The 15,132-nt window shown below is 38.6% G+C and overlaps 1 protein-coding gene across 1 annotated transcript in view; it reads left to right on the top strand.

Annotated features, from left to right (window-relative positions):
- Positions 1-15,132, top strand: part of CATSPERB (cation channel sperm associated auxiliary subunit beta) — a 147,151-nt gene that overhangs the window by 55,698 nt on the left and 76,321 nt on the right. Inside the window, exons 9-15 of the mRNA XM_049897973.1 lie at positions 8,993-9,088; positions 9,233-9,351; positions 11,136-11,168; positions 12,194-12,260; positions 13,018-13,064; positions 13,363-13,515; positions 14,371-14,523. Of these exons, the coding sequence (XP_049753930.1) occupies positions 8,993-9,088; positions 9,233-9,351; positions 11,136-11,168; positions 12,194-12,260; positions 13,018-13,064; positions 13,363-13,515; positions 14,371-14,523 (668 nt within the window). The remainder of the gene's footprint in view (positions 1-8,992; positions 9,089-9,232; positions 9,352-11,135; positions 11,169-12,193; positions 12,261-13,017; positions 13,065-13,362; positions 13,516-14,370; positions 14,524-15,132) is intronic.

Raw genomic sequence — 15,132 nt, 5'->3', positions numbered from 1 at the left:
AAGGTTGTGTGATATAATAACAAAACATAAAAACCATCCCACCAAAAATGAATTCAAAGTCATAATTTTTAAAATCCTACTTATAAAGTAACAAACCCAAAGGGTACCTAGGAATAAACCAAAAAAAAAAAAAAAAGAGTTGCAAGGCCTTTTGTGGAAAATTTATAAAACTCTAATGAAGGCTATAAAAAAAAGATCCAAATAAATGCTAATATATTTTATGTTCATGCACAGGAATTTCTAGTACTGTAAAGATGTTTCTTCTCTCCAAATTTTCAATTCAATGCAATTCCAAGAAAAATTATAGCAGTGTTTTTTTGTGTGTGTGTATGTAGAAATTGACAAGCCAATCCGAAAATTCATATGGAAGAGTGAGGCACCATGAATAGCCAACATAATTTTAAAGAAGAATAAAAAGATGGAACTTGACCTACCATGACACTACAGAGTGATAGGTTATAATCGTGTTCATTGTTATAAGGATAGACACAGTCTTGCCCCATGTTTCTTTGAATTCCTGAGCAGCTTACAACCTCATAGTTACCTCTAGCTTTGAATGCCTGCTTCTGTTGAATTAGCTTAGTCATGAGCTCTATCTGTTCCCTCTATATGCTCTCCTGTACTTTTTTTTTTTTTACTACCCTATGTCAACCCAGATGGAAACTCAGCTTCTTTTCTTGCTTTGTTCTGTGGATCCCAGGCTAGGACCTAAGCCCCCTTGCCTTTATCCAAACACCAATGCCTACCTTACTTCCTTGAGCCAAAGAAAAGGAGCCATTCTCAGCTCCTCATGCCACACAACTGAGAGTCGTAGGAGCAAAGGGGCAGCCTCGGCCCCTTGCTATCACATTCATCAGACTGCCTAAACCTCTCAAGAAAAGAAACAGTTTCAGCAACCTGTTCTTTAGGTGAAACCATCTTTTCCTCAGCTGGCCACCACGGTACAGAAGCAAAAAAGAAGCTCCAACAGTATGAAGATGCTGTTGCCTAAGCTAGCACTTTCTTTGAGGAGGCCTCTGTTCATCCTCCCTTGCCTTCATAACACATGGAGTTATTGGTGGCAACAGTTATCCATGTGTTCCAGTTGGGTCTGGGATTAACCACCCTCCTCCTCTATGATTCTATGAAGACATCTCCCACCCTAATTGTCATCCCAGTGTTATCAGCCATCTCCAGAAACCTAAGCCTCCCACGTCACTTATCCCATATCCCTATCCCATATAGTTCTGTACTTCCAATTTGACCTAAAACTTCTACCCTCCTCCATCTGCCTAAATGCTTTCACTGGAATTTGTAGTCTGTCATCAACCAACTCCCCCAGCCACTTATCTTTTCCCTGAATATTCCCTTGACTTTCTTGTCATAAAGAGGAAAATGGCCATTCCCAGATATCATTCTTTCCCCTGCAGCCCTCTAACATGCCACGTATCTCAGAACCCAAGAATGAGGTTATAGTCCTTGCACCTTGGGGCTACTCCTTAATTCCTGTCCTCTCCTTCAGAAGTCCCAGTTCCTTTGAACTCAGACTTTATCTCCCTCTACCTCTCCTTGGTTTCCAGCATACCTCTCTATCACCCACACTCATTCATTGATGAGTTTAGCCTCTGGATCCCTGCTTTCCTGTTCACCTTGATTTTTGTTCTTATTTTTGGTGGATTTACCAGTCATATGGATGACCCATCCAATACCCTGGCTTCTCAGTTTCAAGGCCTCCTCTCCTCCAATGATCTTCCTTCCATCTTATTTCTGTTGTTACATTCTGGAGCTTGTCATATCCAATAACAGCATTATCTCCAAAATCTCCACTCTAAGCATCTCACACTCTGTCTATCACCTCCTATTCTGTCATTCTACTCTAGTACTCCAATATTTCTTCATCTCGTGGAGACTTCAGTCCATTGTCCCTACCACTTTTATGGCTACCCGACATCCTCATTTTCTTCCTTCCTCACTATAATTTCGTAGTCTATCCTTATAAATATTTCTGAAACTTCCTTGCTCTTCTTTCCCCTCCTTGCCTGACCAACACCAAACCTAGTTAAAACCTTCTCCACTTCTGAACTGGAGGGGAAAAATATTCCTAGAAAAAAAGTTACACATTGACCTCATGTTGAAACCACATTGACTGGTCTCGCTTTAAATTCATGATTACAAATCTTAAGTGGATATCAAGCACTGCCCAGAAATACCCTCGCTCTTCTCTGGTATGTTTATTTTCCCACTCTCCAGAATGACCTTACCACATCTTTCCCCACTCCTAAAACACTCTACATCACCTTCTTTCCCTTCTGACACTCAGCTGTGCCTTTGTCTTATATTTCACAGGGAAAATAAGGACTGATCACAAGGAGCTCCTTCATCCTTGCACCTGTAAAACCTGCGTGCATACACATTTACATACTTTGCCTTTTTGCCTGTTATATCTCTGCTGCTGTAAAAGGCCACCCCTCATCCCTTGTGCCTGGACCCTGTTTCCTCCAGCCATCTCAAGAATGTTGCTCCTACTTTATCCCTGTAATTATCACCTTTCTCTCCTGCATCATCGTCTCCCTTCTTATTGGATCATAGCCGTTAGCATACAAACATATCCTTAATATCCCCCATCTTAAGCAAAACCCACATTTATCTCATTTTTCCCCTACTCCCTATTTCTCTTTTCCTTTTCAAAGCAAAATTTATGGAACAAATTTATTGTAGATGGTGCTACTTTTTCACCTCCCGTTTTATCTTCATTCCACTACAAATCAGACTTTTGTTCCCTGAAGTAGTTCTTTTCAAGATCACCCATGATCTCCACATTGCCAATTCCAACAGCCAATTCTTTTTTTTTTTATTGTGCTTTAACTGAGAGTTCACAAATCAAGTCAGTCTCTCACACAAAAACCCATATACACCTTGCTACACACTCCCAATCACTCTCCCCCTAATGAGACAGCCCGCTCTCTCCCTCCACTCTCTCCTTTTGTGTCCATTTCACCAGCTTCTAACCCCCTCTACCCTCTCATCTCCCCACCAGGCAGGAGATGCCAACATAGTCTCAAGTGTCCACCTGATCCAGGAAGCTCACTCCTTACCAACATCCCTCTCCAACCCATTGTCCAGTCCAATCCATGTCTGAAGAGTTGGCTTCAGGAATGGTTCCTGTCCTGGGCCAACAGAAGGTCTGGGGCCATGACCACTGGGGTCCTTCTAGTCTCAGTCAGACCATTAAGTCTGGTCTTATGAGAATTTGGGGTCTGCATGCCACTGCTCTCCTGCTCCCTCAGGGGTTCTCTGTTGTGTTCTTTGTCAGGGCAGTCATTGGTTGTAGCCGGGCACCATCTAGTTCTTCTGGTCTCAGGATGATGTAGTCTCTGGTTCATGTGGCCCTTTTTTTAAAGAAGCTTCTTCTGACTCCATGTACCTTTTCTTTGTAGCACTTGTCTCAATTGAAAATTTACATTTGTTACATGTTTAAAACTGTAAACTCCAAGAAAACAGGGAACTTGTCTCTTTTTGTTTGCCATTTTATCCCTAGCACAGTACCAGGCAAACAATGGACACTCAGTAATTACTTATGGAAGGAAGGAATTTATTCATGTACCCATCTGCCATCTTCTCTAATTCTATATATGCATAAAGAGATTAATGGAATGGTATTCACCAAACGTTAATGATGATTAATTTATGGATTGCGGAGTATGGATTGGCTTAGTTATCTAGGGTTTCTGTAACATAAATACCACAAATGGGTGGCTTTAACAAACAAGGTTTCCAGTTAGGAGGCTAGAAGTACAAATTCAGGATGCTGACTCTATGGGAAGGCTTTCTTTCTCTGTCAGCTCTTGAGGAAGGTCCTTATTTCTTCTAAGTTTCTGCTTCTGGACGATTTTCATGTGGTTTAGCATCTCTCTCCCCTCACCTCTGCTTCTCACTTGCTTGTTTAGTATCTCTTATATCTCAAAAGAGATTGATTTAAGACACTCCCTACACCAATCATATCTCAATAACGTAACAAATAAAACCCATTCCCAAATGGGATCATAATCACAGAAATAGGGGTTAGATTTACAGCTCATATTTTGCGGGGACATAATTCAATCCATAACAGGGTGATTTCTTTTATTTTCTTGTTCTAATTATCTGTATTGCTTAGAGTCTTATAATAAGCATGCAGCATATTCTAGAAAACAATGAAGTCACTATTCTTTTAAAAATGATTTTAATATTAAGAGTAAATGGATTAATTAAATGAATAACTTAAAAAAGATCTTGCTCTCAGTTCTCCCCACTGAGTAGATTACTGCTCAGCTAGGACATATATACATAATATAATGTTCCTGACTTTTTTAAAAGACCTATGCTGTTAAAGAAAATATAGTGAATGAAATATCTGGCATTGGCTTTTATTGCAGTTATAGAATTTAAAACAATCTTTATTAATTTCAATTTTTTTTGTCATGCTTGAATGATCTCTCACCTCTCTAACTGTTCTAGTTGCAAAGCAGTTAAGTTTTGGCCAGTATGAGAAATGTAAGCCTTAACATTTTCAGGTATAGCCTTATTTTAAGGTCTTCAAGCACTCACCTTTCTGCTGACAGCCCTACATGATTTCAGCCAAGGGCTTTAAACCATAGCATTTCTCTTATCCTTCTTAGCTTCTATTGTCCCTTTCAATCCTGATTTTGTGTCCAGTTTTCTGTGTCTCCCCCAACCTGGATATAAATATTCTGGTTTGTGTCCTAGTTCGGCAACTTCATTTCTAAACTTAATCTCTCGGCTTGTTGATTGGACTGTGTACCGTCTTCTGTCTAAACCCTGCCATGGTGCGCTTCAGCACAACAGCCTTGACCCCGTTTCTAATATGTTTTGTTCTTCTCTATTTATTAAATGTTTCAATTTGTCAACCCCAGAATTCTTACCCTCAGTTGAGTCCTCAAAATATAATATCTATAAATCTTTAATTGAATTTTTCACTCCCAACCACTCAGGTTAACATTAATAAAACAACAAAGCAGGAACTACCTGACATTTCTTTGTAACTTTCCACTATGATCAAATTTCCTATCTCTAGCAATAACAAGAAGGTCCCTGGGTGACACAAATTGTTTATACGCTGCTACTAACCTAAAGGTTGGCAGTTCGAACCTACCTAGGGTCACTGTAGAAGAAAGGGCTGGCAATTTGCTTCCATAAAGATTACAGCCAACAAAACCCTATATGAGCAGTTCTACTCTGTAACAAACACATGGGTCACCATGAGTCAGAACTGACTTGACGGCAACGGGTTTTTTTTTTTTTTTTTGGCTTATTGCAATAACAATTCCATCTTTTCTCTCTTCCTCGTTAAAAAATGGAAGTGAAAGAAACTGTCTTTTTGCCCTCTTCACTGCTCTTGACTTTACACATGGAATACATCATTAAATTTTGGGAAAGCAGAACCAGAATATGTCATATATTAATAAAAGTGACCCTACCATTTAGTGATAATAAGTGCACCGTTCCTTCCAAATTACAATATGCAACCTTTGTTTGTCCTAAAATTGTACATCAGCTTCTGTAAACTTGGGATACGATTGTGGATATTTTGTCATAGAGAGTGACCTGTAACTTAATTTCAATATAAAAATATTAAGCACTGCAGGGAGATTGGAACCCTCATGCACTGCTGGTGGGAACGTAAAATGGTACAGCCACTGTGGAAAATGATATGGCACCTCCTTAAAAAGCTTGAAATAGAAATACCATGCGATCCAGCAATCCCACTCCTAGAAGTATATCGTAGAGAAGTAAAAGCCGTGACTCGAATAGACATATGCACATCCGTGTTCATTGCAGCGTTATTCACAACGGCAAAAAGATGGAAACAACCTAAGTGCCCATCAGCAGATGAACCGATAAACAAACTATGGTTCACACATACAATGGAATATTATGCAATGATAAAGAATAATGATGAATCTGCAAAACATCTTACAACATGGATGATTCTGGAGGCTATTACGCTGAGTGAAATAAGTTAATAACAAAAAGACAAACATTGTATGAGACCACTATTATAAAAACCCAATAAAAGGTTTACACAAAGAAAAAAACAGTCTTTGGTGGATATGAGGGAGGGGAGCTACGGGGAGGGGAAATCACTAACTAGATAGTAGGCAAGTATTACTTTGGTGAAGGTAAAGACAACACACAATATAGGAGAATTCAGCACAACTCGACCAAGGCAAAGTCATAGAAGCTTCCTAGACACATCCAAACACCTTGAGGGACTGAGTCACTGGGGTTAAAGGCTGGGGACCATGGTCTTGGGGGACATCTAAGTCAAATGGCATAACGTAGTCCATAAAATGTTCTACATCCTGTATTGGTGAGTAGCGTCTGAGGTCTTAAAAGTTTGCAAGCAGCTGTCTAAGATACATCTATTGGTCCCATCACGTTAAGAGCAAAAGAGAATGAAGAAAACCAAAGACCCAAGGAAAATATTAGTCCAAAGGACTAATGAACCACAGCCTCCACTAGACTGATCCCAGAAGAACTATATGGTGCCTGACTACCACTGCTGACCTCTCTGACAGGGATCACAGTAGAGAGTCCTAGAGACCATGGGAGAAAAATGTAGAACAAAATTCAAATTCACAAAAATAGATCAGAGTCACTGGTCTGACAGAGACTGAAAGAACCCCCAAGACTATGGCCCCAGACACACTGCTAACTCAGAACTGAAGCCACTCCCAAGGTCCACTTTTCAGGCAAAGATTAGACCAAAAAAACCAAACCCATTGCCATAGAGTCAATTTCAATTCATAACAACCCTATAGGACAGAGTAGAACTGCCCCATAGAGTTTCTAAGGAGCAGCTGGTGGATTCAAACTGCTGATCTTTTGGTTAACAGCTGAACGCTTAACCACTGCACCATCAGGTCTTCAAAAAAATTAGGCCTATAAAACAAACACACACATGTGAGGAACGTACTTCTTAGTTCAATCAAGTATTTGAGACCAAATGTGCAACACCTGCCCAAAAGTAAAGACGAGAAGGTAGGAAGGACAGGAAAACTGGATAAATGGACGCATGGAACCCAGGGTGGAAAGCGAAAGGGGGAGGAGAGGGCTGACACAATGGGGGAATTGCAACCAATGTCACAAAACAATTTGTGTATGACTAAGGTACACCTGACCCAAGCCATGGTGTTTTCAATCACTTTATATGCATTCGAAAGCTGGATGATGAATAAGGAAGACCAAAGAATTGACGCCTTTGAATTGTGGTGTTGGCAAAGAGTATCGAATATGCCATGGACTGCCAAAAGAACAAACAAATCTGTCTTGGAAGAAGTACAACCAGAATGTTCCTTAGAAGCAAGGATGGCGAGACTATGTCTCACAGAGTTTGGACATGTTGTCAGGAGGGATCAGTCCCTGGAGAAGGACATCATGCTTGGTAAAGTAGAGGGTTAGCAAAAAAGAGAATGGTGCAGGACAGGGCAGTGTTTCGTTCTGTTGTACATAGGGTCACTATGAGTCGAAACAAACTCGACAGTGCCTAACAGCAATAATAACATTTATTATTATTATTATTGTACTTTAGATGAAGGTTTACAAAACAAACTAGCTTCTCATTAAACAATTAGTGCGCATGCTGTTTTGTGACATTGGTTACAACCTTACAACCTGTCAACATTCTCCCCTTTTCGAACTTGAGTTCCGTATTACCAAATTTCCTGTCCTCTCCTACCTTCTAGTCTTTGCCCCTGGGCTGGTGTGCTCCTTGTATATAAATTTTTGAATGAGAAACTAAAAAAAAAAAAAAGCCAAACCCACTGTCATAAAAAGGAATTGTTTTAATAATAGATAATTCACATGAAAGCTCTTCATAAAACGTAAAATTTCCTACTAATAAAAGGTCTCATTATCACACACACAAAAAAATATTAAGCAAAATAAAGCACTTATTTCACAGCTTACTTCTCCATTAAATATTTCTAAACTTTGCATGCTCACACGATATCATCCTGGACACCTATAATCACCCCAACTTAGAATATAGTGTGCTGTTGTCTGTATAACCAGAGGTAGCACTCAGAAAAGCAAAGCTTATTTTTAGCTTTCCTATTCTGTGAAGAAGTAAAGGGATAATAACACTTCTACATCTTTCCCTGTACAGAAAAGAGGTGGTAGTTAAAATATACATTTAACAACATGCATCTTTTGGAAACAAAGTATATGCATCAGATAGTCAAGTGTCTTCAAGCTCCCTCTTCCCCCGCCCCAGGTTGTCACCTTCTCTGGAGCAGTAGTTATGTCCCATTGACAAAGCTTCAGATAAACATTCTGGCTTTTTTAAAAAACAGAAGATTTCAACATTCCTAGCTATGACAAAGCAAAGGCGGGATAAGGGAACAAAGTGCTTTCAGTATCTTCAGTATGGCCAGTCCTCATCTCTTAAGAGGTTCTCATGAGGCTTTAGCAAACATTTTTTCTATTTTTCTAAAATTAACTAATATTAAAATAAATCAAACATAGTTTCTTCCCTCTTGGAGCTTACATTTTAGTTTTCTTCTCTGGAGATTCTTTGTTGTTGTTGTTCTTGACTAAAATTATACTCCTGAAATTGGAACATCTTTATACTTAGACAGCTATACCACAAAATACTTTAATAATTAAGTACAGCTTTTTTTTTTTCTTTTTGGAATTTTAAGTAATAAACCAATATGGTTAAGATAATTTATTTTAAGGACATATTATTCCCAGAGGGGACTAGTCTAAGCTTTAATCTAATGGTTGGCCAAGATGCTGTGCTGTAATCTGAAGTTACTTCGTTTTACCAAGCTTGGGGAAGTGAGACTCAAATGGGGGGGCGGGGGGAGTTACTGTAGGGGATGTGGAGAATGGGATAGACGATGGAGCAGATCAGATACAGGCTGTTGCCTCTGAAGACCTAGCACCACAGAATTGAGTTACTAACTTTGTAAAGTTATCTAGCCTTAATTGTCCTTTTCCTTTATGTTAGGTGTTTACATAGGCGTCACCTTTTCCGGATTTTGGGATTATGATAATACCAGCTGGTTTAACATGACGGAGAATATCTATTCCCAACTTGAAGAAGGTAATTCTTCTAACAGTGCCTTCAACTGCAGCATTTCACCATGTCAATTAGTTGATCAATATTTATGAAATCTCTTGGCTTTGTTGAGGAGCTCATTTATTTATTTCCTGCTTTTTAACTCATGGTATGATTTTCTTCCTTTAGGTCTCACAGAACTTTCATTGGTGGATATGGTTTTAACAAATCATTTTTTGGTTATTCTCACCTCTTTGGGTCTTTTTGTAAGTAGAGATCTTCGTTACCCATCAGCCTCAGACTTAAGGGTATGTGAATTGCCTTATAACAATAGTTAACCTTAAATATGTTCTGTGACATAAAGATGAAATGTTTTGATTTTTGAGTTATGTATGATACACATTAAAATTGAAATGCTTCTTCTTTTTAAAAAGTGTAAAAGTATAATACAGTCTCTTTTTCCTTTGCCTCCTATTGTTGAATATACAATTTGGAAATGATGCTAGCACTATTGCTACAGAAAATTAAAATCAGCTTTAAATGCATGTGTGTAGAAAATATTTATTTGTTCTTTTAGTTATAGCTACCTACGTCCCCAAATACATTAAGGCGATATAATATTACAAAGTAACATAAATTAAAAATAAATGTTGGGATTGAGTGAAGGGGAATATAGGTTTATGTGAGGATATGCAATATGCATGCCAGGAAATTCTTAAACTTGTTAATTAATACCTGTAAAAATTACCAGGATAGAAATAAGTCCAGTGATAAATACTTAGGGAGCCCTGGTGGCACAGTGGTTAAGCACTAGGCTGGCAGTTGGAACCCACCCAGCAGCTCCATGGGAGAAAGACCTGGCGATCTGCTTATGTAAAGATTGTAGCCAAGAAAACTATGAGACACTTCTACGCTGCCACATGGGGTCTCTGTGAGTCAGAATTGACTCAGGGCACCTAACACAGTAAATATTTAGGATCAGCAGGAGAAAAGATCCTGCTGCCGGTCAATTCTGATTCATAGTAACCCCATAGGACAGAATAGCATTTCCAAGGCTGTAATCTTTGTGGAAGCAGACTGCCACATATTTCCCCTGTGGAGCGAATGGTGGGTTTGAACTGCCAACCTTTTGGTTAGCAACAGAGCACTGACCCATTGTGCCACCAGGGCTCCTTGGAGAAAAGATAAGGGGAGGTAAAGAAGGGACCATTTTGTTGGTTGTAAGGCAGATTTTTGTTATACATGGTGATTAGCATCTTTCTTCAGGTATATGAGTATTCAGGGCCCTCTCTCCTTCCTCATCATCTATGAGAAAGTACCATTTGTCACTCAGTCAACCAATAGATCTGTCCTTTCATTGTGCTCATCACGTAACTGTAAACGCAGAGAGCTGGAGAAGCCAGGGAGGCTACACTGACTACATTAAATAATTGACGACAGCAGTTTGAAAGGTCAGATAGGAAGCTTAGGGGGCAGTGAGTTTATGTTAATGGGGGAAGAACAACTTGGAAAAGGAGGGTGAGGATGGTTGCACAACTCAAAGAATGTAATCAATGTCACTGAATTGTGTATGTACAAACCATTGAATTGGTGTATGTTCTGCTGTATGTATTCTCAACACCACCAACAAAAATAAAATAAATAATAAAAAAAAAAAAAAGCACAGAGACGTAGGCAGGGATGGTGCATCATGTGATCCTGATCTCCGAGCTGCCTTGGGCAACAAAATGACAAGGGAGAAAGTAGCAGGCTGCGTGTTCCCTCCTAAACCCAAGAGGGTGGCAACCTTAGCGTCCTTCTGAGCACTTCCTGAACCCCTCCATAAAAATCATCTAAATGTGTGCTTTTGATCTCAAATCCTTTCTGGAATTAAATTAAGGGATACATTAAACTAATAAAATGGTGAAACAAGGCAAAACCTGAGGGACGGATCTTTAGGACCTTGTGTAAACTAGTTTTAGTGAATGACAACCCTAGCTGTGGTGATAAAAAAAGAAGAAAAAAAATCATTTGCTTTGGTATAATTTCAGTTTTATGTTTTGTCACACCTTTTGATGTTCAAGCAAAAATTAAAGTTTCTTTTTTCTTCCAGTTTTCAAGGGCAGACTTTTGTGGTTTTGAAAGGGTAAGACACTTTAAATATCTAAAGGTTGTTTAAGGAAGACATGTGTTTACAATGTAGATTATTCCTGTTACTGTAATAGCATTTGCAGTTAGAACTTTTCTTAAAAAATAGTTTGTTTTCAGTGATCATTAAATAGGATCTCCTTTTCTGTTTCAGAGAAGTGCCCCTCTCTGTCTCAGAGGCAACGCAACCCCTTCCTCGTACGCTATGGCCTCAATGCCTTCTGCCCAGGATTGCTATGGTTGTTGAGGTTGTGCCCTTCTCAAAGTTGCCCAGTCGAACAGAGCAGGGGCTGACATCTGGCTAACACTTTACTATGCTAAACGCTTATGGCATCTCATTCTCTGTTCCCCATGACTGTTGTTAGCCTGGATTACAAATCAGAGAACAAAAGATGAAAAGAGTTGAGGCTGTATTCCCTTCAACACTTTACCCTATTTGGAAGGTTAAATTGATTTAGTTGTACCTTTGTGACAACATATTTCATTGATTCTAATATGCCATTGATTTTCACATGTGTTGTCATGTCATAAAATACTAAGAAAAAAGAAAAAAAGTTGCAATATAGAACTCCCGCGCATTTCAATTGAAAAGATGTCCACATGTGAAAAATAGGCACGAAATGTACCAATCCTGTTGCTTCTTGCTGCTGTCAGGAGCCTGTGAAGGCCCCTCAAGCCTAGCTGCAACTACCAAGGAAACGGTAAACATGTGACCCACTGCAGCTGTAATGAAAGGGTAAGAACGCCCGCCCGGTAGCTTCAGAAAGACAGTACAGAGAACCAGGAGTATTATCTATTAACATAATCTAATACATGTGAAATTTCTTTTTATTCCTTTTTATGTGTTGTTCAAAATGTATGTTCTGTTTCTTGTCCTCATTCTTCATTCAACCTTTTATTTACACACAATTTGTCTCTTTGACTCACATGTCTAAATTATCACTTTTAGTTTTTGAATTTTTTTTCTATTTTATATCATAAGTCTACGTATTGCCTAATGGATAATTTTATTTATTTATACAGGCCGACTACATCAAAGGAAAATTGTGGTATAATGAAAGATGTTTTGCTAACAGAGAAAAATTTGAAGGTGAATTTTAAACATATATACAGGCTTTTATCAATACAGATAGTATATATGTTGTTTGTGGAAGCCCTGGTGCCATAGTGGTTAAGTGCTACAGCTGGTAACCAAAAGGTTGGCAGTTTAAATCCACCAGGCGCTCCTTGGAAACTCTATGGGGCAGTTCCACTCTGTCCTATAGGGTCGCTATGAGCCAGACTCGACGGCACTGGGTTTGTTGTTTTTTTTTTTTGGTTTTTGTTGTTTGTTGCTATTGAGTCAGCTCTGACTCATGGCCACATTATATACAACAGAATGAAACGTTGCCCGGTCCTGTGCCATCTTTATGACCTTTAATATGTTTGAGCCTATTGTTGCGGCTATTGAGGTTTCAGCGGCTCTTCCAGACTAGGACAGACTAGGAAGAATGGCCTGGCAATCTACTTCCAAAAATTAGCCCATGATGGCCTTATCAGAACACTGTCTGCCAAACTTATGGATAGCAACAGATAGCATATATAGATTAAATAAAATTACATAAAATAATATGTAAAGATAGGTTTGCTTAATATAAGTTAATGGCCTAAAACAGACAAATTTTTTAATTTCAATCTAAGACAATAGACATACCCTGTTATAACTGCAAGAAAATGTATTCAAGTATATATTAACTGATGGTACATCTAGAATTTTAATTTATGCCATCTATTTTATTAACACTAACCCTTCTGGTTTTAGAAGTATAGATGCTGTTTGTAATTTCCTGTACCTTTGTGTTTTATAGTTGATTATGTTACTATCACCTTTGACAGAAATAGGACCCTAAGTGAGGTATGGTACTGAATACTGTAAAAGGTAAGAAATTTTGTTGGGCATGAGTTCATGGATTGTTATTCATCTTAAAAAAAAAAAAATGAAAAAGACAGTTCTGCAAACTGAAAGTCCTAACAATCACCCTTTGCACCCAGTGGTGTCTCTACTTGGGTTTAATGGTAGTTACCTAGTTTCGTTAAATCTGGACCTACACAGTGCTTGTAGAAAAACAATCTATACTAGAAAGTTTTGCAGAGCTTTCTGGACGCATACCCCCAGAAGAGAGTGCCGCTAACTTTTCCTTTCTCTTTTGTAGGCAAGCACCTGTTTTTACAGTACGGAACCATTCCTCGAATGGTTTCCTTGCATACCTTACGCTTTGAGAAGAGTGAGACACGTTCCTTCCAACGTGATAACATTTCTTGTTGACATAGAACGGTCAAATGGAATTTACCTTTTCTCTAACCAGGTAGGCCTTATATCCCAGAGGTGACTGCTCTTGATACCAAGTCCTACAACAAAGAAAATTCACCTTAGCAAAAGTTATTTCTTCATTCTAGTTGTCTTTGGCAATAGAACCTGATGAAATTGGCTACAGCAAAATTATTCATGATTAAAGATAGAGTTCAGGACATATTAATGATATAGATTAGGACACTTAAGAGGTTTCTTGCCTTGGACCATTATTCAGTTCGATGAAAATGGAAAATATGCACAGTGATTCTCTCTTGCTAATTCTCCAGGAGAATATGAACTGAGTTTGTTCTACACAAATTTAAGGTTCAATGGAGGGGTTAGTTTAAGTGAACAAAAATTGAAACTAATAGCCACCAATCTATATTTTCCATTCCAAAAGCTCTAAACTCTAGCTGTGAATTAGAATTATTCTTAGAGCCATTCCCAAAATACCTAAGTTTAGCCCCTATACCCTTAAGATCATGATCCAATAGAATTGGGGCAAGGCCCAGGTATCCATATTTTTAAAAAGTAGTTTGGTGTGGTAGCATTGACATGGGAGTCTGTGTGCCAAGTTCAAGTGATGGCTCTGAGTAAATCTCTCTGTGCCATTTATTATAGAACTTTAGGCAAAGTGTCCAACCTCCTAAACTTTGCTTTCATCATCTATAAAATGGGAGTTTGTGGGAGGAGGGGCAGAGTAATGAGATAGTGATGATTGCTAATCTTTTCAGTTCCATGCTGTGTTAACATATGCCTCCCTATCTTAATCAAAAACCAAGTAATTGGAAACTCAAAAAATTATAAATGTACTACTACTAGTAATGGGAAAATTTCTATGACCTACTCATGCTTTATCTATTTTTAGAAAGAAACCTCTGCTTCTGTGCACGTCCTAAAAAATAATCGACTAAGTTCACAGAGTAAATTCCCAAATTTCTTGTTTCCTTCATCATTCTCTGTTCCTGTTGGAATGGTATTCCATCCACGAAGTAATTTTCTATATGCTTATGGTAATCAGGTATGTACCCATGAAAGTTCATATTCTGGTTTAGATGAGTGGTGATACATAAATTAAAGAACGGAGCCTCTTGAATTACCCGGTTGGTGGAAGTGGGTGGGAAGGCAATGAATATTCATTGACTATGTATTTTGTGCTGAACTTAGCAGCAGCCTTTAGTCTCTACCTTTTTAATTAGTTCAGTAGCTGATAAAGATGAGCCATCGGTATACCACAGTTATCTTGAATTTTGTCAGTTTTGACTACATTTCTTTCCAACTCTGAGTGACTTAGATTTTGCCAATAACCCATTAAAACTTAAACCCAATGTCTTCAGCACTTGATGTTTGCCTTTCCATATTTGGCTTTGTCAGCCTTTGCTTTCTGGCTTTGTTGTTCATTAAGCTCCTTCTAGTAACATTCTCCATTTTTTGGCCTCACCTTCAGTTGGTTCTGTATCAATAATAGCCTGAAACGTGATAAAGGAATAGCTGTACCATCTATGGGGCAGCAGGCAGTTGAAAAGTAAAGAGTACCAAGTATGAAACATTAAGAAACTTTAGAACTAAGAAAGCACTGCAGTGACTCCCCATGAAAGCAGTCAATTCCCATTTTCAGTGGGATCTCTCT

The sequence above is a fragment of the Elephas maximus genome, chromosome 10, assembly GCF_024166365.1.
Source record: "Elephas maximus indicus isolate mEleMax1 chromosome 10, mEleMax1 primary haplotype, whole genome shotgun sequence".
Classification (NCBI taxonomy): domain Eukaryota; kingdom Metazoa; phylum Chordata; class Mammalia; order Proboscidea; family Elephantidae; genus Elephas; species Elephas maximus.
The sequence above is the reverse complement of the archived record's forward strand: the minus strand, read 5'-3'. Positions and strand labels throughout refer to the sequence as shown.